Source organism: Hyperolius riggenbachi, chromosome 1 (genome assembly GCF_040937935.1).
Source record: "Hyperolius riggenbachi isolate aHypRig1 chromosome 1, aHypRig1.pri, whole genome shotgun sequence".
Taxonomy (NCBI): Eukaryota; Metazoa; Chordata; class Amphibia; order Anura; family Hyperoliidae; genus Hyperolius; species Hyperolius riggenbachi.
Genome location: NC_090646.1, coordinates 271517680 through 271544862, shown reverse-complemented (window position 1 = coordinate 271544862; position 27183 = coordinate 271517680). Strand labels below are relative to the sequence as shown.

The window sequence follows — 27183 nt, the reverse complement described above, 5'->3', positions numbered from 1 at the left end:
TTTGCATAGAACTTGTACAAAAATAACCTCATCACTGCTCTTCATCAAAAAATATCTTTCAACATTTTTTTAATTAAAATTATATTTTAACACTTTGTATTTTAAAAGCTTGGGAGTTTGACATTTCAAAGAGTTTCTGCTACCATTTGTGTTTTGGAGGGGTTTGCAGTGGCGTACCAAGAAATCAAAAAGCTCCACAAAAAATGTAATTAAAAGTTCATCTGTCAGTCAGGTGCTAGAGAGATGGCCATCTTACTCTCCTTTTACCAAATCGTAATGAGAGAAAATAGTATATCCTATCGCCATGCTTGTTCCAGGAATGTGAAAGAGCACATTATAGCCAAAGGATCAGCACTACGAGTACTGCCAGGAATCTAGTCGTTTTAGAAGGAGGTCTAGATGGCGGCTTCAGCAGACCTCTAATGAATGTGATTTAAAAGAGAAGCCATATTTAATGAGGAACTTCAGCCTAAACAAACATACTGTCATTAAGTTACATTAGTTATGCTAATGAAAATAGATAGGTAATATAATGTCTTACCCACCCTGTTTCAAAAGCACAGGCAAAGGTTTGTGATTTCATGAGGGCAGCCATCTTTTTGGTTGAAAGGAGGTGACAGGGAGCATGAGACACAGTTCTTACTGTCCTGTGTCCTGATCACTCCCCCCAGCTGCTAGGCAACAAGAAAAACAACGTCAGAAATCCCATCATGCTTTGCACAGCATCAGGGGAAAAATGCCAGGGCAGTTTTCTTTGATGTGGCGGAGCTTAGCTTCTAAGTAGCTAAATATTTGTCTTAGGTATGAAAAACAAAGTTCTGATGCTATGAACCTGTTAAAGAAACACAAAGCCTTTTCAGTGCTGCTGAGTAGATTTTTAGTCTGGAGGTTCACTTTAGGTCTGTAAATCTCAGTGCAAGTACATCACCTACATTTTCAGTAGCTTAGTTCTTGTAATGTATGTAAATCATAAAAAAATATATATACCCTGCAGCTAAATGTGCTCCCTATCAATGACTTTTAAAAGAAAAAAGGCATTTTTTTATAGGCCCATAGACCTTTCTTTCTTGGTAGATGTTTATTGTGCTGCTGGAATAATCTCTAGACCCTTAGAGAAAAGTTGATTAATAAGCATTCCCTCTGGTCACAGTTTATTTAATATGATTGTTAATATGAAGTTTGTGTGCTTAGTGTGACCCCCAGGTTTGGTTGATCTTTGCATGCAGACAGACCACTACAAGGTCTACTTGATTGTCTTTACATAATGTATTACATACGAAGATATGTATTACATATCTTTCACTTTTTTACTGAATGGGCTAATACTTAAAAATGGAATCGAAAAATATTTAACCTTGTAAATTGTGTTTGTGTGGCATCCTCCAGTGCTTTGACAATAAATATAGTAACTCTTCAGATAATCACATGTAACATTTAGAACAAAGGTTTACAATCACATCTGACAGTTAAAGCAGACGCTAACAGTCAGCCCTGTATAAATCTTTGCATTGTTCTACCTCCTCAACTTGAAAAAGCTTGCTCATCATACTCCCTTCCATAAGTACCATTGTCTTATGCTTAGTAGTAAACACAATAAATAAAAAAAAAAAAGTCTTCCAATATATTAGTAGAAATATGGCAATTACGATACTGGAAGGAATCACTGTGCTTTCACCATTATGTTTTAACGGTACTTTAAATCTTTTTGTCCTCTTTAGCAGTAGAAGTTTATCTTAAGGACTGTAATAAATTAATCATTGTGTATTTCCCCAAGCATGGTATGCACTACTGCTCCATACAACATACAATTCTTTTCTGCTTGACTTGCTGTACCTTCATAAAAATATATATTAATAAACGGTTGATGCTTTAATGTGTCAAGTAAATGAGAATGGCACTTGGAAAATGTTTCACTTGTAGAAAAAATAAAAAAACAAACTATTACAGAGTTCCTTTATGTGACATTAGGAACATCGGAATATTCTTGCTGTTTCAAAAGCAGTTGTCGGTTTTATGAGGTTGATTTTCTGGGTTTGCACCCAAACCTCCTTACTCAGGAGAGTGTTTACTGGCCAGGGTGAAACTGGAAATTCAGACTAGGATCGGTTTCATCAAGTATTAATGAACCTACCACTATTTCTATGTTTGTGGGGTATGAGAAGAAACTAAAGTACCTAGGCTAAATTTACAAAATCTTCATGCAGAGTTGGTTTCCTGAATGCCAGGACCTCAGTGCTGCAAGGAGACAGTGCTAACTAATAAATGAACATACTGTCCTAATAACATACACAAAAACATAAAATAATGTGTTAAGTGATGTGACTGATAGCTATAAAATGAATACAGTGCAGATAAAGCTAGTTACTTTAATACAAGGAAGTGATTGACTTTGGTGGCAGTGTTACATATGTGCAGTGCATTACCAAGAGCAAAATATTTGCCACGTTTTGCCCCTGGTGTCTCGCACAAGGGTGGGCGTAACGAGGTAGCTCAGTTGTGAGTCAAAGTTCCTACTGCACATCTGTTCAATACTCAATTGCTTTCCCTTTTCACTCGTTGTAGAAAAATACTGGTACTCCTTTCTTTTGTTTACACCTTATAAAAGAGTAGCATTTTATCAAAATATATTTTTGTATGAGCCAAAGTGACATCAAACTTCTGTCCCATCATGTAGGTTATTGTGAACTTTCACTTCAAAGTTCATTTGCTTGATCCTCACTCCTTTCACCTCCAGCTCTTCCTTGCTGTCTTGCAGAAGGTTGACATTCCTTACAGTGCAATGCTGTCTGTTAAAGTTCTTTTCCATCCGCTCTATATTTTTCCTAGAAGCATCCACCTTGGTGTTCAGTGGGTACTCCTCTGCAGCATCCTTGGGTGGCCTCTTCTTCTTGTTTCTCCTACACTTCTGTGTTATAAGGCACACAGACAATAGAACTAGCATCAATAGCATTATGGCTGCAAATGCACTTCCAATTGAGGCTCCTGTTTGTGATGCAGCCGTGGCAGCGGTTTCCACTTCTAAACTCAAAGTCTTCATGTTTGTACCATTCTTGACTTGATCTCCTTCATTGTCATAAATCAAAGAGTCATCTAGTGTGAGTCTGCCATTCTTGTCGACCAGATCCCTGCGGCCTCGTCTCAGCTGGTATGTTAGAGATCTTTGCACTCTGGGTCCTGCCATTGTCTCTGGGCCAATAATATAGATTACTTGAAGGTACCATTGATGTCCAGTTTCAACCTTTGCAAGACAAGAAAAGAATGTTTATTGACATAAAAAATCAATTCTTGCTGAAATTAATAAATGTGAATAGTCTGTTTCTTATACGTCATAGTCAAATCATATTCTAATTTATCTGCATGTATAAAGGCAGTCACAAAACCTTTTCCACTAAGCCCATTTAAGGGAAGAGTAAGGCACAGTGGCGTAGCTAGGGTATTTGACACCCTGTGCGGACAATTTACCAACCCCCCCCTTCCCCCCCAAAAATGACTAATGTAACCCCCCCCCTCCCCCTCACGACGCTTGTGGTAAGGCAGACAGGTGAACTAAATTATACATCAATAATACTGAAGGCGAGATTGAAAAACCGTGGACTAAATTCTATTACAGATTAATAGTAGGGAATAATTTCCATATTGGAGTTCACAATCAATGCGATTATAATGTGAGCTTATGAAATTTTACCTCGAGTTCCTTCTAAGACAAATTCCACAGTGGTCAGCCCAGACAGTCCTTGACACTAAAGCATCTCTGAGTTCAGAACTAATCGAACTTCTCCCTCCAATGCCCCATACTATGAACTTCTGTGTTGCTCTAACAAGACTCTGCCCACGGGGGGGGGGGGGGGGGGAGGGATGTTGGTTATGACTGTAGCAGCCACGCCTACCATCCAATCATTGGCTGGTGACACAAGCACCACCGTCTATCAGATGTCACTGACATAGGCCGAGCTGGTTTGGAGGCCCGTCACTGCCACAGGAGTGATTTGGAGCCCCTCCTCACGAAAACAGCAGTATGGAAGAGAGCAGTTTGAAAGAGAGGATTAGACATAAAAGTAAAAATTGGAAGTGGGCTTTTAAGATGACATTTATTTAACCTAGTGCTATTACCTAATGGCCTCCCATCATTGCTGCAAAAATGTAAATGGTATGTTGTGTGCCATATCATATCCATCATTCCAAGGCCTGTTATACATTGTATACCAATAAGTGTAAATAAACATGACCATTGCAAAAACACGCATGGAAGTTGTGGTTAGTGGGTTAGATGGGTTCACAGCTATAGAAATGATCTCTGTCACCCCTGCCTGTGCATCTAATGCAGAACACCTCTGTGGTGAGAGAGATCACCATGTTTGTTTACAAACAGTAGTATACAGGAGTGGGTGGTGGAAGGCTGTGGAATGAATTGCAATGACTTGACACATACTTGGTAGATAACTTCATCTACATTTTTGCAGCACTTGTCAGTAAGAGCGTTTGGTTTAATATTGCCCTTATTTTTGAAAAGCTCGAAGTATGTTCTATCACATCTTGTAAGAAAAATCTAAATTCAAAAATAAAGTCATAATTTTCTTTTGTTTTATGTGTGCATGCTTTCTCTGAGCATTGAATGTTTTAAAATGTAGATTACAGGACACACTGTAGCTTATTTTACCACTGCAGCACGAAGTCTGTGTACAAGTTACTCTAGTCTTGTCTGGGTAAAAATGTTCTATTACATGTAATGTACCGTAATAAGGAACAAAAATTAGTTAATTAGGTTACTAGCTTATATGTCTATCATACATACATATATATATATATATATATATATATATATATATATATATATATATATATATATATATGTCTACTCATAATCACAAATTTACTGAAGAACTATACAGCTCAAGGAGACATACACTAGAAACACTAAGGTCCATGTGCAATTTACTTTTCCTGTGATTTTCTCCTTGTCCATAAAGCACTCAAAATAATTTTAATAGTATTTTCTCATCTACATTTTCTTACTTTTTCAGTGCTGAAAAATTATTTTTTTAAAGAGAAGATGAAAAACGATTGCCTAAGAAAAAGCTCAGGAGAAGTGAACTGGTAAATGATGGTGTTTTTCACACTGAAAATCTATCCATTGGTTTTCTTTTTCCTTCATTTTTTTTTTGGGGGGGGGGGGGGGGGTATACATTTTCTTGTACAATCACAGTTTTGCTTTGTTTTTTTTTGTTTGCTTGTCTTTATTTGTGCTTTCTTTAATAGCATATTGTGAGTACCTTGTACAGGGCATCAACTTTCATGGTGAACCCATCGACTCCTGGCAGAGTACTCATTGCATGAAAGTCTGGTTGATCTGAAGCAAACCCTGCTTCAAAAGGGACATCATGAAAGTATTTCTCAGTGACTTCTGGCTGGTTTCGGTCCTGAAAAATAAACAGTATTCAACTTTAACAGGAATCAAGTTGTTTAAATAAATCTATTCTAATGCATAAATACAGGAAGTTGGCAAACCTACAGGTACAGTGTACACAGTACCAGCAATTATGCACATATTCCATTAAATCATGATGAGCTGCTATAAGCTTACATTCCAGTTTGAAAATGATAGGGTTTGAACCTAAAGAACAACTTTTCATTAATCATGTTACTTCTCAAACCTATGATAAAATGTTCCTAGCAAAATATTAGACAAATGTATAATGTACAGTGGAACTGCATTTTTATGTTAACTCGTAGCCTGCTCTCCAGTGTATATTTGTATCCATTAGTGTCCAACACCTCTCCTGTGGTTTACTATGCAGATATTTTGCTTCCTTGTAGTGGTGTTGTAGCATTTCAGCCTCCTTGCAATTCATGTATAGTGAATTAATGGCTGACAGTGTAATAAGGATCGCAGGGAGGCTGTCATAGTATACACTGATTATCACACAATTTGCCTTGATGCAACCAAAATGGCTGCAGACATAAGGAAGTTACACAGGAAAGCTCCAGGGGCACTGCTGGATGGAGATGACTGCAGACACCCCCGTGCCACTGTATGATGTTACAGTCATGTCGGGGGCAGAGGCATAGCTACATAAGCGCAAATATGGCAGGTGCCATTGATACCTCTAACTGTGAGGAACTGGGAGCACTGCCCTGCAGCATCCCTGGTGTTTCCCATATACAGTATATCAAAAAGTGAGTACACTTCTCAACATTATTTGAAAATATTTTATATGGCACTTTGATGCAATGTAAAGTAGTCAGTGTACAGCTTGCATAAAATAACTCAAACTCAATTACTGGCAACAAAAATGAGTACCCCCCCCCCAGTGAAGAATGTCAAAACTGTGCCCAAAGTGTCCATATTTCGTGTGCCCACCATTATTTTCCAATACTGCCTTAACTCTTTTGGGCATGGAGTTCACTAGAGCTTCACAGGTTGCCACTGGAACTCTCTTCCATGGTGACATCACTAAACTGGTGGATGTTAGAGACCTTGCACTCCTCCACCTTCCGTTTGAGGATGCCCCACAGATGTTCAATAGTGTTTAGGTCTAAAGACATGCTTGGCCAATCCAGTACCTTTACTTTCAGTTCCTTTACGGCGCAGTTTCCGAAGGCAGGAGACCATGGTCTGCTTCAGTATGTCACAGTGCATGTTGGCATTATTGGTTCCGTCAATGAACTCTAGCTCCCCAGTGCCAGCAGCACTCATGCAGCCCCAAACCATGACACTCCCACCATCATGCTTGACTGTAGGCAAGACAACTTATCTTTGCACTCCTCACCTGGTTGTTGCCACACATGCTTGACACCATCTGAACAAAATAAGTTTCTCTTGGTCTCATTAGACCACAGAACATGGTTCTAGTAATACATGTCCTTTGTCTGCATGTCTTTAGCAAACTGTTTATAGGCTTTCTTTTGAATCATATTTAGAAGAGCATTCCTTTGGGGATAAACCAGCCATGCAGATCAATTTGGTGCAGTGAGCAGTGTATGGTCTGAGCACTGACAGGCTGACCCCCCTCACCCCTTCAACCTCTACAGCAATGCTGCCAGCACCCATACAGCTATTTGCAAAAAACAACCTCTGAATATGATGCTGAGCAAATGCACTCAGCTTCTTTGGTCAACAATGGCAAGGCCTGTTCTGAGTGGAACCTGTCCTGTTAAACCCTTGTATGGTCTTGGCCACCATGCGGAAGTACAACAAAACCTGAACTCAGGTAAATACAACAAAATATCCCTCTACACTGAATCTAGTTAAAAAATAACTTTTATTGATCGATTAAAAAAGGGTCTGACTGACACTATGCATACTCTAAAGTATTGTAGGGCCTACTGCATCAGTGTTGAAGAGGTCACTCAGTAACCCAGGCCAAATAACAATACTACAAAATTATTAAAATCACACAACCCCCACCAAACAACCCGACATGTTTCACTCCTGAACGGAGCTTTTTCAAGGGTAAAGTGACATAAAAGTGCAATTAGTGATAAGGTGCAAAATTACATAATTATACAGATATAGAGTATGGCCTATAGGCTCATAACATCATAGCAGCCAAACTCATATGGCAGTTTACTTCCCTTATATACCCTATTAACCCCTCCCCTAAAGGTCGTCCCCGGTGCTACCCTCTGTAGGGCCAGCACTCCATTGGTTAAGAGTGCTGTTAATCATATCATCCACCAATGAAAGTATGGATACATGTATATCATGAGTAGGAAATAGCCCCCTAAGAAAGATATTATACTAACTAAAAATACATGGGATAGTACCTCCAGTCCTGTTGAAAACATGAAGGGACACTGTGCAAACTCACTATCATGCCTGTGTCCCATAGACGCTTCTAAACACTTGCTCCGTAAAGTGAGCCTTCTGATTGGCTCACAGTATCTCTTCCCTTTCCAATGCATCAGCAAATTGGCCACGAGTACCTCGGATGACGTATGCGGAAGTATTTCCGCATAGTACGCATGAAGCGCATACGTCATATCCACAATATGGAAGGCCTCGTACTGCGTCCAACGTTAGACGCGTGGGGATGAGACGTTACCATGGTAACGCCCCTACACTCCAGGATACGTAAGGAGACCAGCGTCACCGGTATCCCCCTAGTGTGCCACCTAGTGTTATAAACAGCGTCATGTGTGGCATAGAAATATAGTTCCACATACAGATGACACAACCTAAATGTAGGTGGATGTACATGGGAGTATGGGGTGGGGATTATGAGTAAGGTATAGAGGGGAATAGGTATTACCTATTCCCCTCTATACCTTACTCATAATCCCCACCCCATACTCCCATGTACATCCACCTACATTTAGGTTGTGTCAACTGTATGTGGAACTATATTTCTATGCCACACATTTTGTATGCATTATTATCCCCCTTTCTTTATATCTATATTGACATTAAGACATCCTAGTGGGGAGAATACTCCAGCTGCACTAACTAATGCGGATGCTTTTCTGTAAATCAAACTGTATCTACTGTTGTTTATGAACACGCAGTGTTGCCATGGTGATCCCCATGACGCTGTTTATAACACTAGGCGGCACGCTAGGGGGATACCGGTGACGCTGGTCTCCTTACGTATCCTGGAGTGTAGGGGCGTTACCATGGTAACGTCTCATTCCCACGCGTCTAACGTTGGACGCAGTACGAGGCCTTCCGTATTGTGGATATGACGTATGCGCTTCATGCGTACTATGCGGAAATACTTCCGCATACGTCATCCGAGGTACTCGTGGCCAATTGGCTGATGCATTGGAAAGGGAAGAGATACTGTGAGCCAATCAGAAGGCTCACTTTACGGAGCAAGTGTTTGGAAGCGTCTATGGGACACAGGCATGATAGTGAGTTTGCACAGTGTCCCTTCATGTTTTCAACAGGACTGGAGGTACTATCCCATGTATTTTTAGTTAGTATAATATCTTTCTTAGGGGGCTATTTCCTACGCATGATATACTTGTATCCACACTTTCATTGGTGGATGATATGATTAACAGCACTCTTAACCAATGGAGTGCTGGCCCTACAGAGGGTAGCACCGGGGACGACCTTTAGGGGAGGGGTTAATTTTACCACACCCCCTCATAGGGTATATAAGGGAAGTAAACTGCAATATGAGTTTGGCTGCTATGATGTTATGAGCCTATAGGCCATACTCTATATCTGTATAATTATGTAATTTTGCACCTTATCACTAATTGCACTTTTATGTCACTTTACCCTTGAAAAAGCTCCGTTCAGGAGTGAAACATGTCGGGTTGTTTGGTGGGGGTTGTGTGATTTTAATAATTTTGTAGTATTGTTATTGGGCCTGGGTTACTTAGTGACTTCTTCAACACTGATGCAGTAGGCCCTACAATACTTTAGAGTATGCATAGTGTCAGTCAGACCCTTTTTTAATCGATCAATAAAAGTTAATTTTTAACTAGATTCAGTGTAGAGGGACACCATGCGGAAGCTCAGTTTCAGGGTGATGGCAATCTTTTTAAAGCCTAGGCCATCTTTATGGAGAGCAACAACTCTGCCATGATAAGCCATGATGAACTTTCAGTCAGTGACCAGTATATTAGCAATAACACCTAATTTTACACACCTGCTCCCTATTCACACCTGACACCTTGTGACACTAACAAGTCTGGGGTGGGAAAATGTCTAATTGGGCAGAATTTTAACATTTTTTAATTGTGGGTGTTTTGGGGGGACACTTTTGTTACCTGCTGTTTAGACATTAACACCAATTTGACAATGGTGCAGAGCCTCCCAGTCATATTTCCTATGACTGCTGCCAAGATCCACAGTTTCAGTAACTGTCTCTAAGGAAATTAAGGGGAGCAGCTTTAACTAATGGGGCCACTACTCATCTACCATGGTTACACAGAGGCGCTGAGTGCCTAGAGTGATGAGAGCAAAAAAGACAGGATCAAGCCTCACTGGGAACTTTCATGGGTAGGCAAGTATGTCCTTTTCTCCATACTGGTTAGTTTAATTTTCACCCAGAAAAAAAAGGTTTCAAGAGCAAAGTTTAGTACCAGCTCTTTTATATACTTTTAGGTATTATATACTACATACCAATAGGAGAAATCGGTGCTTTAAGTTCTTATTAGGTTGAATACATCCATACTGAGGACCTTCATTATAAATTGTTCCAGTTGGGTCAAAAAAAGGTACATATCCATCCTTCCCGGTGCAGAGGTAGACTTTCTCCAGCTGCAGCTTATAGGCAGAATTCAGGTTTTGGTCTGGATTCCAAAGAACTCGTCCATATAAGGTTTGTCCTGCAAAAAACATTACATATTCAGAAATGAAAACTTTTGTGAGTCTTTGTACAATATACCAGCATGCATGAACAAGTCCTAAAATAGGAATAGCCACTACCTTGTTCATAAAAGCTGACACTGGTTTCATTCTATACTTATAGGTTATAAAATAAAATCACTTTTATCGCTATTTCATGAGTATAACCACTTCACCTCCAAGGGTTTTTCCCCTTAAAAAAAACAGAGCAATCTTCACCTGTCAGCGTTCCTTCCATTCATTCACCTATAACTTTATTACTACTTATCACAACAAAACAATCTATATCTTGGTTTTTTTTGCCACCAATTAGGCTTTCTTTGGGGGGTACTTTTTGCTAAGAATTATTTTATTCCAAATGTGTTTCAACAGGAAAAATAAGAATAACAATGGAAAAATTCATTATTTCTCAGTTTTTGCCCATTATGGTTTTAAAATAATACATGCTACCGTAATTAAAACCCGCACATTTTAAATATTGCAATAATTGGGACAAATGGGTAACATTTGTCCCAATTATTGCAATATTTAAAATGTTTCTGTAGTACAATGTATGGGACCAACATATTATTTGGAAATAAAGGTGCATTTTTTCAGTTTTGCGTCCAACCCTAATTACAAGCCCATCATTTAAAAAGTAACAGTAATATACCCTCTTGATATACATATTAAAAAAATTCTGTCCCTAAGGTAACTATTTATGTATTTTTTTTAATTGTATATTTTTTTTATACAAATTTTTTTGGGAGGTAACTATTGGGGAGTAAGGGGTTAATTTTAAATGTAGAAATATGTCTTTTAATTAAAAAAAATGTTTTTAGATGTAATTTTACTATTTGACCACAAGATGTCCTCGTGCATAACTTCCCTATGTGTAGTATTACTATGCAAAGAGGAAGTTATGCATGGATGTGTAAGTATTGGCTTCTGTGAATGATGGCGCCGTCCCATGGATGGCTGCAGTCATTCACACAGGGACTTAGATCAATGAATGGTATCTGTGTTCCCATTCATTGCTCTCCCGGCTAACGATCGGTGGTGGTTGCCGGAGTTGTGTGCGGTGTGTGTGTGTGTGTGTGTGTGTGGGGGGGGGGGGATCAGGAGGGACGTAGTTGGTTTGTCCCTGCAAGGAGATATGGGACTTTGCAGGGATGTAGTTACTTGTCCCAGGGGAGTGGAAGTGGTTAAAGTGTACCTGAGATGAGTTAAATGAAATCCATACCTGAGGCTTCCTCCAGCTCCCATCAGGCTGATTGGTCCTTCGCCGTCCTCTTCTGCCGCTTGGATCTTTCTCTATGGGTCCCAGTAATTGTGTCAGTTGGCACCAGTTGGTGCAGGCACAGTCTGGTTGCGCGCTCTCCCATGTTGTGCTCACATGGCCGGGAGTATTCTGTGCCTGTGCAGTAGTACTGCACAGGTGAAGAACTCTCCCTGTGATGGTAATGTGATGGGGGCATGCATGCAGCCAGGCTGTGCATCTGGACTATGCCCCAGCTGGCTGAATTACCGGGTCCAATAGTAGAGTATCGAGGTGGTAGAGGAGGATGGCAAGGGACTGATCAGCCTGAAGGGGGCTGGAGGAAGCCACAGGTATGTATAAATTTCTTCTTTTAACACATCTCCAGTGTAATTCAATTGGATGCTGAGTAAAATTGGGATTTGCAGTTTCTTTCCTTTTTAATGTTCTTCACCCTTTTAACAATATTTGCTCCAGAAATGTCAAGTAATCCCCAAATTTTCTCTATGCATCTGTCAGACTAAAATTAGGCTGATGTCAAATGCTTGATTGACAGTTCTTCAAAGTAGAATTAATAGGTTCATGCTTTCCTGTAAGCTTCAGTGACAATAGAATGGGTGTGTAACGATTGGTGTCAGCAAGAGGCACAAATATCTGATTAAGTGGTGATATACAGAATCACCACTAATGCAGATATGTTAGAGTGAAATAGTAAGTATCTTCCTGATGGTAAATCAGCGGAAGGCTCACTAACACGGTAAGTGCCTGAAATGATCTACTCAGACCAGTGTCACACCCCGAACCTTGATTATTGGGGATCCGCAGTATCGCCAATAATACAAGGATAGACCCGATTATATAGCAATCTGCGGAATTGCTAATAATGCGGGTAGATGTAAAGCAGTGGACACACGAACAACATGAAAATATACAAAGCAGTAAATATTCACAAAGTTGTGGAAATATCCACCACACGGCAATTCCTCAGAGGTGTGGTTACCTCTGAATGGGAACCCCGTGTGTGAGATCCCCCAAAGTGGCAGTGGAGGAATCTCAGCCTCTGGCAGTAACGGTCTGCTAGGGCCGGCGTCTCCGGGAGGCAAGCCTCAGATAATAACCCAACAGTAGGAGACGTTCCACTGAAGGGAGCAAGGTCAGACAGAAAGAGGTTCGGCAACAGTACAGGCGGCAACAGTACAGAGACGTGAGACGAGAGAATAGTCAGGAACCAAGCCAATAGTCGTTAACGGTACGGGCTGGCAGAGTACAGAATCAGGAAGCAGAAGAGAAGTCAAGACAGGCACAGAATCATACACAGAGAATCAATAACAATAATAATAATCTCCTAGTCTAGGTGTGAAGTCCTTGGTTTCAACACCTGGGATCTAGTCTAAGGTCTGAGTGCTGACACAGGGTATCGCAAACACAGACAAAGTGTGACTGAAAAGCACTTCCTTATATACTGCCTGGGAGAGAAGTCTCCACCCCAGGCAGCAACCAATCAGAGCAGGCTAAAATGTCAGCTGACCTCCAGGTCAGCTGACACGCTTTCTAAGAGTATAAAGGCGTGTCTGGTGTGCGGCCGCACCCCCTAGAGGCAAGATGGCAGAACCCTGGTGAACAGCATGTTGGTGAGTTTGGAGCAGAGTGCTCGGACGGGTGTGCGCAGCGGATGCGGACGAATTTCCGCATCCCGCGTTGGAAGGTCCGCTTGCCGGACTGGATGCGACCATATTTCCGCAATCCATCCGGCGTTGCAGATTTTTCGTTACAGTACCCCTCCCTCTAGGCGTGGACTCCGGACACGTCCCACCTGGCCTGTCAGGATGGAGCTCATGGAACCGTCTCCTAAGTTTATCAGCATGTAAATCACCTGCTTTGACCCAGGATCTTTCCTCTAGACCGTACCCTCTCCAATGCACCAAATACTGCACTGAACCCTGAACTCGTCTGGAGTCCAAGATCTCCTCAACCTCCCATTCAGGCTCACCATCAACCATGACAGGGTGAGGAGGGGGGGAATCCACCTGAACAGCTGGTTTCAGGAGTGACACATGAAAGGCTTTCCCCACCTTTAGAGACTGCGGTAACCTGACTCTGTAAGTAACACGATTAACCCTTTCGGAAATTGGATATGGTCCAATATACCTGGGCCCCAGTTTCGCGGATGGCTGCCTCAGAGCTATATGACGAGTTGATATCCAAACTCTGTCTCCTGGTTTAAACTCCCACTCCGCAGACCGTCTCTTATCTGCCTGCCTCTTCTGTATGATGAAAGCCTTTTTTAAATTTTCTCCGACATTAGCCCAAATCCTCTTGAAAGATTCCTGCCACTCCTCCAGGACAGGGAATGGAGAGGTCGACACTGGCAAAGGAGAAAATTTGGGAGATTTCCCATTGACAATTTGAAAAGGCGCATAACCAGAGGACTCATTCCTGAGATTGTTATGTGCGAACTCAGCAAATGGTAGAAACTCCGCCCACTGGTGTTGGGCGTCCGCCACATAACATCTCAGGAACTGTTCCAAAGATTGATTGGTCCTCTCTGTCTGGCCGTTGGTCTGTGGATGGTAACCTGATGAAAAGGACAACGACATACCCATCCCCTTACAGAAGGCCCGCCAGAACCTAGAGACAAACTGGACCCCTCTGTCTGAGACAACATTCTCTGGAATGCCGTGTAATTTAAAGATATTTTGAATAAAAAGATCTGCTAATTTTTGAGCAGTAGGGAAACCACTCAAAGGCACAAAGTGGGCCATCTTACTGAATCTGTCTGTGACCACCCATATGACAGTCTTTCCATTGGAATCTGGAAGTTCTCCCACGAAGTCCATGGAAATATGTGTCCATGGCTCCTGAGGGGAGGGCAGAGACTGCAAAGTTCCAACTGGAGCCAGTCGGGAGGGTTTGCTCCTGGCACAGACGGTACAGGTCTTAACAAATTCCTTGCAATCTTGTTGTAGAGATGGCCACCAGACAGATCTACACAACAATTCTTGGGTTCGGGTAATGCCAGGGTGTCCAGCATTCTTGTGTCCATGAAACAACTGCAGCACTTTGGGACGTAAAGTACAAGGGACATAAAGAACCCCTCTTGGTTTCCCTTCTGGCACTTCTAATTGAAAAGGACTTAAGAGGCTAGGAAGGTCTTCAACTATCTCAGTGGCTGCCAGGATGATCTCTTTCGACAGAATACTTTCTGAGGAAGGAGATGGAGCAGTTTCAGGTTCAAAACAACGAGAAAGGGCGTCCGCTTTAACGTTCTTACTCCCTGGTGTGAATGTAATTATAAAATTAAAACGGCAGAAAAAGAGAGCCCATCTAGCCTGTCTGGGGGTGAGTCTTTTAGCTTTTTCAATGTACTGTAAATTTTTATGATCCGTGTACACAGTAATTACATGCTCCGCCCCCTCTAACCAGTGGCGCCACTCCTCAAAAGCAAGCTTGATGGCTAATAATTCCCTGTTTCCAACATCATAATTTCTCTGGGCAGGAGAGAATTTTCTGGAAAAAAAAGCACAGGGATGAAGCTTGCCCTGAAGTCCTGAACGTTGAGACAATACTGCTCCTACTCCAACCTCCGAGGCATCCACCTCCACTATAAATGGGTAAGCAACATCTACATGACGTAATATGGGAGCAGAACAGAATGCCTCTTTCAGAGAGGAAAATGCCCCAACTGCTTCTTCTGACCAATGAGTGGCATCAGCCCCTTTTTTTGTCAAATTAGTAAGCGGAGACACCACCGAAGAGAACCCCTTGATAAATTTTCTATAATAATTTGCGAATCCCAAGAATCTCTGTAGTGCTTTAAGCCCAGATGGTTGTGGCCAATCCCTTACAGCAGAGACCTTTTTGGGATCCATGGACAACCCTGATGTAGAGATAATGTAACCAAGAAAGGCAATCTCCTTTACCTCAAAAACACATTTCTCTAATTTCGCAAACAATTGATTCTCCCTGAGTCTTTGTAACACATACTTCACATGTTGGCGGTGTTCCGTGATATTTTTAGAAAATATTAAGATATCATCTAAGTAGACGATTACAAAGCGACCCAGTACCTCCCTAAAAATCTCGTTGACGAACTCCTGAAAAACTGCAGGAGCGTTACACAACCCAAAGGGCATCACCAAGTATTCGTAATGCCCCTTGGGAGTGTTGAATGCCGTCTTCCATTCATCTTCCTCCCTGATACGGATCAAATTGTAGGCCCCCCTTAGATCCAACTTAGTGAAAACAGAAGCCCCGGGAACCTGTGTAAATAAATCGTCGATTAGCGGTAGTGGATACCGATTCTTAATCGTGATCTTATTTAGACCCCTGTAGTCAATACAGGGGCGCAAACCACCATCTTTTTTCTGAACGAAAAAGAATCCCGCTCCTGCAGGAGATCTTGAAGGGCGGATGAAACCCTTCTGCAAATTCTCCTGAATGTACTCGTCCATGGCCAATTTTTCCGGGGACGAGAGGTTGTATAGGTGGCCCCTGGGTGGCATGGTTCCTGGTTTCAAATCTATTGGGCAATCAAAAGGTCTATGGGGGGGTAATTGATCTGCTGCCCTAGGACAAAAGACATCAGCATATTCCTGATATTGTGGAGGTACTCCTTCCACTTGAATCTTAGTAGAACACAAAACTACATTCTGTAAACAATGTTGTGTACAATAAGGCGACCAAGTAGTCAACTGCCCATTCCCCCAATCAAACTGAGGAGAATGTAATCGTAACCAGGGCAACCCTAGTATCACCGTAGAGGTAGACATCTTTAAAACGAAAAACTGTATGACCTCCCTGTGCAGAGCTCCCACTTGCAGCGAGAGGGGAGGTGTCTGACACAGTGGGGACTTTCCTTGCAAAGGAGTGTCATCAATCGCTGTAACATATAAATGTCTTCCTACCGGAAGTACAGGGATATTTAAACTTAAAGCAAAGCTTAAATCTAAAAAGTTAGCTGTTGACCCGGAATCTACAAATGCTGTGGTAGGAAAGTTCTTCCCTTCCCAATTTAGGGAACAGGGCAATAAAATTTTTTCTTGTTTTGGAGGTAAAACAATTCCGCTTAGGGTGGTACCCCCTACCACACCTAAGCCGAGGAGTTTCCCGACTTCCTACCACAGTTTTGTGCAATGTGGCCCTTTTCCCCGCAGTACATGCAAAGACCCTCTCTGCGTCTTCTTGACCTTTCCGCCTCCGTGAGGCGCCCGTGGCCTAACTGCATCGGCTCCTCAGTCTCAACTGCTGCCGAGCTACTGGCCCCAGAAGTCCTAGAGTACATGGGGTACCTGCCCTTCTTGTTGTACCTCAGACGCCTATCTATTTTAATAGACAGCGTAATAGCCTCATCTAGATCTTTGGGTTCCGGATGACTAACCATCACGTCAGTTACTGCTTCTGACAACCCATCTAGGTATCTATCCAAGAGTGCATATCGCTCCCATCTAGAGGACACAGCCCACTTCCTAAACTCTGACGCATACTCCTCAGCAGTACTGCGTCCTTGTCTAAGGTTTTTGAGCTTACGTTCGGCCGTGGCGGCACTATCTGGATCATCGTAGATGACCGCCATGGCCTTAAAAAACTCCTGGACAGAAGACAGAGCAGGATGCTCATCAGGTAAGCCATAAGCCCACGTCTGGGAATCTGCATGCAATAGAGTCTTGATAAGAGTGACCTTCTGAGCCTCGGTTCCCGAGGACACAGGTTTCATCTCAAAGTAAGACAGCACTCTGTGACGGAAATTCTGGAAATCTGACCTTGTGCCTGAAAATTTCTCAGGAATGTTCATTTTAGGCTCGCTAAGAGCCGGGGGAGGTAGAACGTTAAGTGGTGATTGCAACCTTTGGACAGTCTCATTTAACTGAGTAATCTGAGCCTGCTGTGCAGTTACAGTAATCTTCAGCTGTTCTAACTCTGCCCTTACAGTCTGAAGCTGGTTTATCACCCCCTCCATCTTACTTCTTTATGGTCTGTGTTTCTGTAACGATTGGTGTCAGCAAGAGGCACAAATATCTGATTAAGTGGTGATATACAGAATCACCACTAATGCAGATATGTTAGAGTGAAATAGTAAGTATCTTCCTGATGGTAAATCAGCGGAAGGCTCACTAACACGGTAAGTGCCTGAAATGATCTACTCAGACCAGTGTCACACCCCGAACCTTGATTATTGGGGATCCGCAGTATCGCCAATAATACAAGGATAGACCCGATTATATAGCAATCTGCGGAATTGCTAATAATGCGGGTAGATGTAAAGCAGTGGACACACGAACAACATGAAAATATACAAAGCAGTAAATATTCACAAAGTTGTGGAAATATCCACCACACGGCAATTCCTCAGAGGTGTGGTTACCTCTGAATGGGAACCCCGTGTGTGAGATCCCCCAAAGTGGCAGTGGAGGAATCTCAGCCTCTGGCAGTAACGGTCTGCTAGGGCCGGCGTCTCCGGGAGGCAAGCCTCAGATAATAACCCAACAGTAGGAGACGTTCCACTGAAGGGAGCAAGGTCAGACAGAAAGAGGTTCGGCAACAGTACAGGCGGCAACAGTACAGAGACGTGAGACGAGAGAATAGTCAGGAACCAAGCCAATAGTCGTTAACGGTACGGGCTGGCAGAGTACAGAATCAGGAAGCAGAAGAGAAGTCAAGACAGGCACAGAATCATACACAGAGAATCAATAACAATAATAATAATCTCCTAGTCTAGGTGTGAAGTCCTTGGTTTCAACACCTGGGATCTAGTCTAAGGTCTGAGTGCTGACACAGGGTATCGCAAACACAGACAAAGTGTGACTGAAAAGCACTTCCTTATATACTGCCTGGGAGAGAAGTCTCCACCCCAGGCAGCAACCAATCAGAGCAGGCTAAAATGTCAGCTGACCTCCAGGTCAGCTGACACGCTTTCTAAGAGTATAAAGGCGTGTCTGGTGTGCGGCCGCACCCCCTAGAGGCAAGATGGCAGAACCCTGGTGAACAGCATGTTGGTGAGTTTGGAGCAGAGTGCTCGGACGGGTGTGCGCAGCGGATGCGGACGAATTTCCGCATCCCGCGTTGGAAGGTCCGCTTGCCGGACTGGATGCGACCATATTTCCGCAATCCATCCGGCGTTGCAGATTTTTCGTTACAGGGTGGTATTGGAATGAAGAAATTACTTATCAGAAATAGCATTGAGTGTTAGAATGAAATGGGTTAAACTGGTACTTGTGTGGTTTTGGTGCTGGATCAATATTCAGTTCTAAAACTTGCTGTATCAGCTGTAACAAAGAAATGTTTTTTGTTTTTAGTTTAAAGGTTATTATGCTGTTGTGTATCTCTTAGAGCAGAGAGGACGTTCTGAGTTCAGGTCCACATTAAAGTAGGATTAAACTCCGAAAACTAAATTTCAGTAACTACTCTTATGTATGTAAAAGGACATTTGAAAGCATTCCCACACATTTCCTTTGTGTAAAATGTTTTCTTTCACCGCAGAGAGCAGTACAGGGTTGCTTATCTCTGGCCAAATGTAATCATTGCCGGTGTTGTGTCTGATTATGCTGCCTGTGGATTTGAGCTGCCCCGCATGCGCAGTAGGAGACTGTGCGGCCACATTTCTATAGAATGATGCTGCTGGAGATAAAATACGAAATATCTCCGCTCCCACACCTCTTACACTCCCCAAATTTTTAGGGTAGGGAGGGGACCCCCCGAACGACTTCTATGCCAAATTGCAGCCCCCGAGACCCGCTGGTTCCCGAAATAGGTTTCTGTAATCTATCTCCTGAACCAGCGGGGCTCGTGGGCTGCAATTTGGCATAGAGGTAGTTCGGGGGGTCCCCTCCCTACCCTGAAAATTTGGTTAGTGTAAGAGGTGTGGGAGCAGAGATATTTCGTATCTTATCTCCAGCAGCTTCATTAACTTCACACTGAGCATGCGTGCTGCTCAGTGTGGAAGGGTGCTTCCGGGCAGCGCAATCAGACATTACACCGGAAAGAATCTGCCTGCCTGTGTCTTTACTCTGCCCTCCTCCTTTTCTGCTGATGTGACTCAGCTGTTGCCAGGGTGATTCAGCAGGAGGGAGGCAAGAGAGAGCAGAATTAAGACACCGAAAGGGAGTGTCTCCTGGCCGGTAAATGTTCTTTAATGTACCTAAGAGTAGTTACTAAAATTTTAGTTTTGGGAGTATAATCCAACTGTAAGGTATTACCAATTTCTTCTATAAAATAGACCTTCTTCAATAAACAACCATGAACAAAATATAACATCAGCATGGATGTACTCCATATACCACACACTGTGCTAGTATGCGCAGAAAGACTTAATACATTTTACATAATTTTATTTATGATGCTCTGCATTTTAATTAAAGGAGTGGTTAATTATTCAAGATTGTGAACTTGCAACATTCAAAGTTTAGCCTAAACGAGTGTATATGTGATTTGTGATGATACTTTTTCAGCACTTGTCAAAATAACAGATGGTTCCATATTATACTCTACATGCATTGATTTATCTTGCACGGATGGGGACTTTATCATTTCTGTTGCGCAGCAAGCAAGTGCAAAGCAGAACAGAGCAGTGTGATATAGATTTACAATAGCTGCATAGTTTGCTTATAGACTTCCTCCTCTAAAATGCAGAAATTACACTGCAGCCAAAGGAAAACTGGCTAAGACCCTTCTTACTATCTCAGATCTGTATCAAATTAAAAAAGAAAAGAAAAATCACTCCAAGTTTTATAAAGAAATAAAAATAGAAGCAACTGGATATGTTTTAGACAAGTGACTCATTTACAAACTTGATTGAAATCCTGCCTGGGAATAAATGAGAATTGTCCAACTGATTTACATAGCAGCTGGTCACTTGTGTAGCCGCTTGCAGCTAAAATTACTGGAATTGATTGTTCACTCCTTCACAGTGAGGTTCTACAAGTCACAGACACACTTGTACCGCCAATACCACCATTTTCGGAAATGTCATAACTATACCACAGATTAGTGTTTGCATTTGGATGGTTTTCTTAGTTTTTATTACCCTCTTTAATTTCAAAGGCAGACATAAGAGTTTTGATGTCCGTACTAATAATTCATAGTGCATTGGGTGAAAGTGAACCCTTCAATCTTTTCTAAGCATGCACGTTTGCCCCCGGTAAGTATATTGCCCTACTTGTCTACTACTGTATATGTCCTGTTGTGGATACATACTATAGAGTAGGCCTGGAAGTACACAGATAGTGGTGACGTGGCCATGAAGATTACCATACCTGTACACAACTGTGTTTTATCTCTGTTTCAGTCAAATTTAAAGACAGGTACTTCTGTGTCTTGGTGAGACCAAGCTTGGGTTCCCATTTATGGTGTGGTGGTATGGGTCTTCATCCATCAAACCACATAAGCTGGGTTTAGCACATTGCCGCTATCTTCTCTAGTTAATTTGCAGATATACTGTACATTTGCAGCTCAGCTGAAAAGCATTTGCTGTGGTACAGTTGAAATTATTGCTTACAAGGATTCGGGGTAACACTTTTGTATATTGACGAATAGTTTTGGCTTAGATAGCTGTATTTGTGATGCTCACAAGCAGGCTTAATATGCGCTGATTCTGAGAATACCTTAGCACAAAAGGCAAATTACCTTTGGAGAAGGCACCTTTGTAGTCCATCTCTGCCAGGGACATTTCAGTCTTGGTTGGGTCCATCAAGAAGATCTTTTCATTGTTGCACAGCTGGAATTCAGTGTTTAAAGAATACACTACAGGCACTGGGCGATTTGTTTGCTGGAATGCAATAGGAATGAGGAACCTAAGGGCAATGAAAACAGAATTGTAGGTTCTCAAAAGGCTCACATTGCAGCTTCTCAAGTAAAAATACAATATTATTATTAAATATTTTATGATAATTAGTTCCCAGTGGCGGTAATTTTTACAGGGAGCTCCCCCCCCCCCTGCACCCTCAGATTTGGAATGATCACATAGCACCCGACAATTTACTCCACTTTGGTCAGCAAGGGAGCATATGCAACAACCTGAAACATGACATGCTGCAGCTCAGCACAATAACAGACTTGCTGGCTGGCTGTGAGTCTGTGACAAATAAACTGCTCACCCTCAGCCAGTCAGCCGTCCTCCAATCCTCCTCAGTCAGTACAGCAGTGCCACCTCCTCCCTTCTGCTGTGCAAGTCAAATGAAACACTGCTGCTCTCCTGTCTCCCCCCTCACTGTCAGACTCCTCACACAGCACAACAAGCTTCTTTACCCCAATGATGACAGCTTAACCTCACTCGCTCTCCTCTCACTTCTCCTACTCTGACTGCATGCTGTAAATGTAAACACACAGTACAAAGATGCTGCTCTGTAATCTCTGTGCCTGATCCAAGTGTTTCACCTTGCTTCATGAGAGAACTGGCCCTGACTGCAAATGACAAGGGAGAATTATGAAATGAAAACATTAGTAGATAGCAGCAGCGGGTGCCCTTTGAGAGGCATGGTGCTCATGGTTATTGCGTGTACTGTCTGTTACATTAAATGGACCAGCCAATCAGACTTCAGTCATAACACCTAATCTGCATGCTCTTGTTCAGGGTCTATGGCTAAAAGTATTACATGCATAGGATCAGCAGGCCAGCTAGGCAATGTGCATGGTTTAACCATTTAACGACCGATCCATGCCAATTGGCGTGGATGGGGAAGCATCTCCAGGACCGTCTAACGCTGATCGGCGTGCAGTCCTGGGGGCGTGTTTAGCAGGAGATTGCGCTCGCATCTCCACTTGAATGACGGAGCTCCACTCCGCCATCAGTCTTCCAGTGGCGATTGCCGCTAGGAGACAGTTAGTCGGCGAAACCGATCTACAGCAGCGCTGTACTGGGGTCAGCCGTGTGACTGTACTGGGGTCACCCGATCGCACTGATTGGCTTGCGGGGGGAGAGAGGGAGAACAGTAAAAATAATAAAAAAGCACAAGTTTATTACAAAATAAAATAAATATTTATATAAAAATAAACAAACATCTGGGGAGCGATCAGACCCCACCAACAGAAAGCTCTGTTGATGGGCAGAAAAAGGCGGGGGAGGGGGGTGGAAATCACATGTCTGCTGAGTTGTATGGCCCTGCAGCGAGCCCTTGAGGCTTCAGTGGCCTATTTTGTAAAAAATAGCCTGGTCATTGGGGGGGGGTTAAGCCCGTGGTCCTTAAGTGGTTAAACAGAAATACATTTATCAGCCTTCATATTCCTCTAGCTTCAATGCAGACAGATACTTCTATTTTGCATGTGTGTCAGTATTTAACAGATACATGAACCTGAATAGGGCCACCTGGACTGGTAATAGAGTTTCTGTGCCGATTCATAGCCTGACATATGGGACAAAATTAAATTTGCATAAAGTCAAAATGAGTGACAGATGGATTTATCTGGCAGTAATATTTAATGCAGTTTAGCTATAAAGCTTTTCCTTTTGTCCAGTTTACAGAAAGGTGGTGCATGCCAATGGCAGAAAATATTACTTAAGCTATGAAAGGTATGTAAGAGTGAATGCGTATGCAATGGTAGATGTATTCTCTGACCTCTCAGGAGCATGCGCTGTGCAGGCCAAAGGTTTATCTCCAGGGTCCACCCAAGGCTGTGTAGGCTGTACTGTACAAGGGATGAGATAGATGGTGTACTCTCCTGAGTAGTCTTTCCTGAAAACAAAAGTAGGCTTAGTAACATACACATAGCTGTAGCTGATTTATAGTACACCACTGTATGTAAAACATAAACTCACCTGCTATATGAGCTAGTAGCTCTCCATAACTGATATGGAGAGTCAAACGTCTGGCCACTCCACAGGAGTTGGAGATCAAACTCAATGCCACCCAAGTGATCAGGCGCCATGATGCGAGACTTCATATCTGGTAAAGTGTGATGCTCCATGACAAACTGACCTGTGGAAACAAGTAAACATTATTGTGTTACTTGCCATTTATGTTCCTTAACTTAAAGCCCAAATGTCAGGAATAAATATTTTAGTATTGTAAAAAGAACTAAGGGACAAGACCTGCTTATGGTGAAAAAAAAATGTTGACACCTACTTAGGAATGGGTTCAGTAAGAGTGGTTAAAATGTGGAATGTATTACCACAGAAAGTAGTTATATCTGCATTTAACCCTCCTGGCGGTTTGCAAAAAAATCGCCAGGGGGCAGCAAATCTTTTTTTTTTAATTTTTTTTTTTTTTTCATGTAGCGAGACAAAGTCTCGCTACATGATAGCCGCTGCTCAGCGGCATCCCCCCAGCCCCTCCGATCGCCGCCGGCGATCGGAGATCCGGAGATCCCGTTGAAAGAACGGGATCTCCTGGAGGGCTTCCCCCGTCGCCATGGCGACGGGCGGGATGACGTCACCGACGTCATCGACGTCGTGACGTCAGAGGGGACTCCGATCTGCCCCATAGCGCTGCCTGGCACTGATTGGCCAGGCAGCGCACGGGGTCTGGGGGGGGGGCGGCCGCGGCGAGAGGAATTGCGGCGGATCGGCGGGTAGCGGCGGCGATCGGGCACTGCACGCAGCTAGCAAAGTGCTAGCTGCGTGCAGCAAAAAAAAAATTATGCAAATCGGCCCAGCGGGGCCTGAGCGGTGCCTTCCGGCGGCATAGCCCGAACTCAGTTCGGGCTTACCGCCAGGAAGGTTAAGGGGACTTATATGGTTTCCTTGCATTGAAAGACATCCATGGCTATAATTACTACAGACTTCTCGGCAGTGTTGAGCCAGGGATTTTATCTGACTACCACCTGGAGTAGGGAGAGATTTTTTTTCCTTTTAGGGCTAATTGGTCAAAGCATTGTAGAGGATGTATGCCTCTGGATAAACTGGGATATGTGAGGGTGAAGGCTAGTGTTGTATATTTTCTGGTTGATCTTGATGATCGGATGTCTTTTTTCAACTCAACTAACGATTGCAACTACATAAAAGTGTGGAGGTGGTTTTTGAATCAAGTAAGTATTCTCTGTCCCTATATATGAACATTTTCATCACTTCCTGTACAGAAGGGAAGTTGTAAAAACTCTTATATTTTCATATATACTTTCATATTATAAGGACCACCAGTTTTTATATTAAAGCTATAAGGCTCTGAGAAGATCCGAGGGACACAAAGTGAGAGTTAGCCACTCCAGTTGAGACATATACAGCAATAATATTACCCAGAAGTTTCTATACCCTTTCCACATTATTCAAAGCTTATATAAATGATTTTGGAACTGGATTTATAATGTAATATTATCACTGATCCCAATCAGAACAATGGCCACCATGACCACCCCAGCAACTGGAGGGAAAAGTGTGCATCAGGACAGGTATTATTAGGCAGCTGCTCAGAGCTCTGCACAGAGGAAAGGCAGCATGTAGAGCTGCAGCAGAGGAATCACTAGGCTAGTTTGCTTGTGTCCTGAACCTTATTACAGAGCACTTTAGAGAAGTGCTAGCAAATGAATCCAGAACGATGAGAGTAACTTGTATGTAAATCACTACCACCAGGTGAACTTTAGTGGGGGAGACTTTGCAGAAGGAAATGAATGGACTGATGATACATGTTTTCTTTTAAATGCTTTTGCTTAGCCAGGGGTGCTATTTAATGATGTCAGACAGGAGAGATGGCTGAACTGGCATTGAAGGTATATCAGTTTGGTATAGGAGGTTCCCCCACAGCTATAGTGATGGATGGGCATTCCTGTCTCTAGTAAGTAACTCAGCACAGTGAGGAGATGCTTCTGTGTGCACAGGGCTTACTGTCTGTAGTAGTGAGGATGACTGTGGGGCGCACAGGCAGTGAGCTGGGAACTGGGAAGAATTGTTTTCACTTTGATTGTGCAGCTGCGCCCTGGTCAAATAGACACCCTTTATAACTGTGGCAGCTCCTGCTTCTGGCTGTTTTTAAGAAAGTGTTAACGCCTTCTGTACTTTTTTTTTTTTTAACCATTTACCTCTAAACATCAATACCAAACTGCTACTTCGTGCCTCACCCCACTTCAGACTGTTGCTTCCCATAAACTCACGTCTCTGCTGCACTTTATTATTATTATTTAGTGTTTATGTAGCGCCAACCTCTTCCGCAGCGCTGTACAGAGTATATTGTCTTGTCACTAAGGGCCTGTATACTTTGCTGCTTTTCAAATCGCATGCGCTTTTTAATCGCAAGGTCTTTTGAAAAATAAGGAAAATCGTGAAGACCTGTACACACTGGTGCAATGCGCTTTTTCTATTCTCAAGAAGGCTTGCGATTTAAAAATCGCATGCGATTTTAATAACGCAGCGCAAGTGCAGCAGTGTGTACAGGCTCTAACTGTGCCTCAGAGAGGCTCAAAATCTAATCCCTACCATAGTCATATGTCTATGTATGCATCGTGTAGTGTAGTCTGTAGTGCTACATGCTATCTCCTCTCTGCAACAGACCACCTTCCTTTCCCTCATCTTTGCTCATTTACACCTGACTTCCAGCTTGTTTTCCTGGCAGATTGATTCTTCCAGGCCGTGCCCCTATTTTGATATAATGTCGGCCAAACCTAACCAATTCAATCAGTGTCAGACCAATGATCTTTTTTTCTTTTTTAAGTATAGCTCAGCAGTGTGCATTCTTAGAACTTGCTCCCCAAAACGGTCAAAGTAGCGATCAAACATGAAGGGCGATATTGGTCTACCATCTACTTGGATCTTAGGTCTCACGAGGAGTCGATTGGTAAAACCAGGCCTTGGGTAGTGAAGAATACAAATCCGGCCTTGGCTGAGGGAGTCTAGGAGCCAGCAAGAGGCAAGTGGCATCACCACCCGTTACTGGTGGGGGGGGGTATTTTTTTACCTCGCCCTGGGAGTAGTTTGGCCTAGAAACTGCACTGACTGTACTGTATTTCCTACTTGGGCTCTGTAGCTAAAAATATTAGCAGAAACCACCAAGTAGAATTCTTGTTTTTTTTATTTGATAAAATGTGAATGTCTGAAGAACTGCTCCTATTTTGCTCCAGTTTTAACCCATCCTGATAAATTAGCTTCATTACATCACATGAATAAAGAATATATGTGAGCTTAGTGGCATTAGTTTTGTGAGTTTTGACTAAAGTGACATAATTAGAATAAACATTACCTCTGAATTTAGCATGGGTTTTAAACTCTATAACCAGACGACCATCCTCACGGATGTATATTCTGATAATCTGGAGCCTGGCAGACAAAACACTGTCTGTCTGAATACCTGTAAGGTAAATACATACTGTTTAGTGCCAAGTCAAACAACACAGAATTAACGATAACACGGACATATGAATGATATTTCATATTTAATTTTGTAAAGTGAATTGGCTCAACTCTTCTACCAAACAATTGCATTGGAGGTGAAAGGGAAGGGCCTCATCCAATCCTGAAAATTCAACCTCCGCAGCATTTCCAAGAACTGCCGCTTCCTAACCCCAGACACCGCAAAACTCCCCATTAATACCCTTATCTCCTGTCTCGACTACTGCAACTCCCTTCTGGCTGGCCTCCCTTTGAACCGCATTGTCCCATACAATCTGTCATAATTGCAGCAACCAGACTGATCTATTTTTCCCATAGCTCTGCCTTCTGAACTCCGCTCTGTAAATCCTTCCACTGGCTCCCTATCTGTTCAGAACCTGTGTACAGAAATAAGACAGCAGTTTC

General features: G+C 42.7%; 1 protein-coding gene across 2 annotated transcripts in view; it reads right to left on the bottom strand.

Annotated features, from left to right (window-relative positions):
- Nucleotides 1-2352: 2352 nt before the first annotated feature.
- FRAS1 (Fraser extracellular matrix complex subunit 1) overlaps nt 2353-27183 on the bottom strand; it is a 730981-nt gene continuing 706150 nt past the window's right edge. For both annotated transcript variants that reach the window (XM_068233564.1, XM_068233565.1), the window contains 7 exons: nt 26630-26737; nt 23281-23440; nt 23081-23197; nt 21153-21319; nt 10073-10278; nt 5271-5417; nt 2353-3238 (listed from right to left, as the gene is read on the bottom strand). In XM_068233564.1, the coding sequence (XP_068089665.1) occupies nt 2651-3238; nt 5271-5417; nt 10073-10278; nt 21153-21319; nt 23081-23197; nt 23281-23440; nt 26630-26737 (1493 nt within the window). In that variant the 3' untranslated portion in view covers nt 2353-2650. The remainder of the gene's footprint in view (nt 3239-5270; nt 5418-10072; nt 10279-21152; nt 21320-23080; nt 23198-23280; nt 23441-26629; nt 26738-27183) is intronic.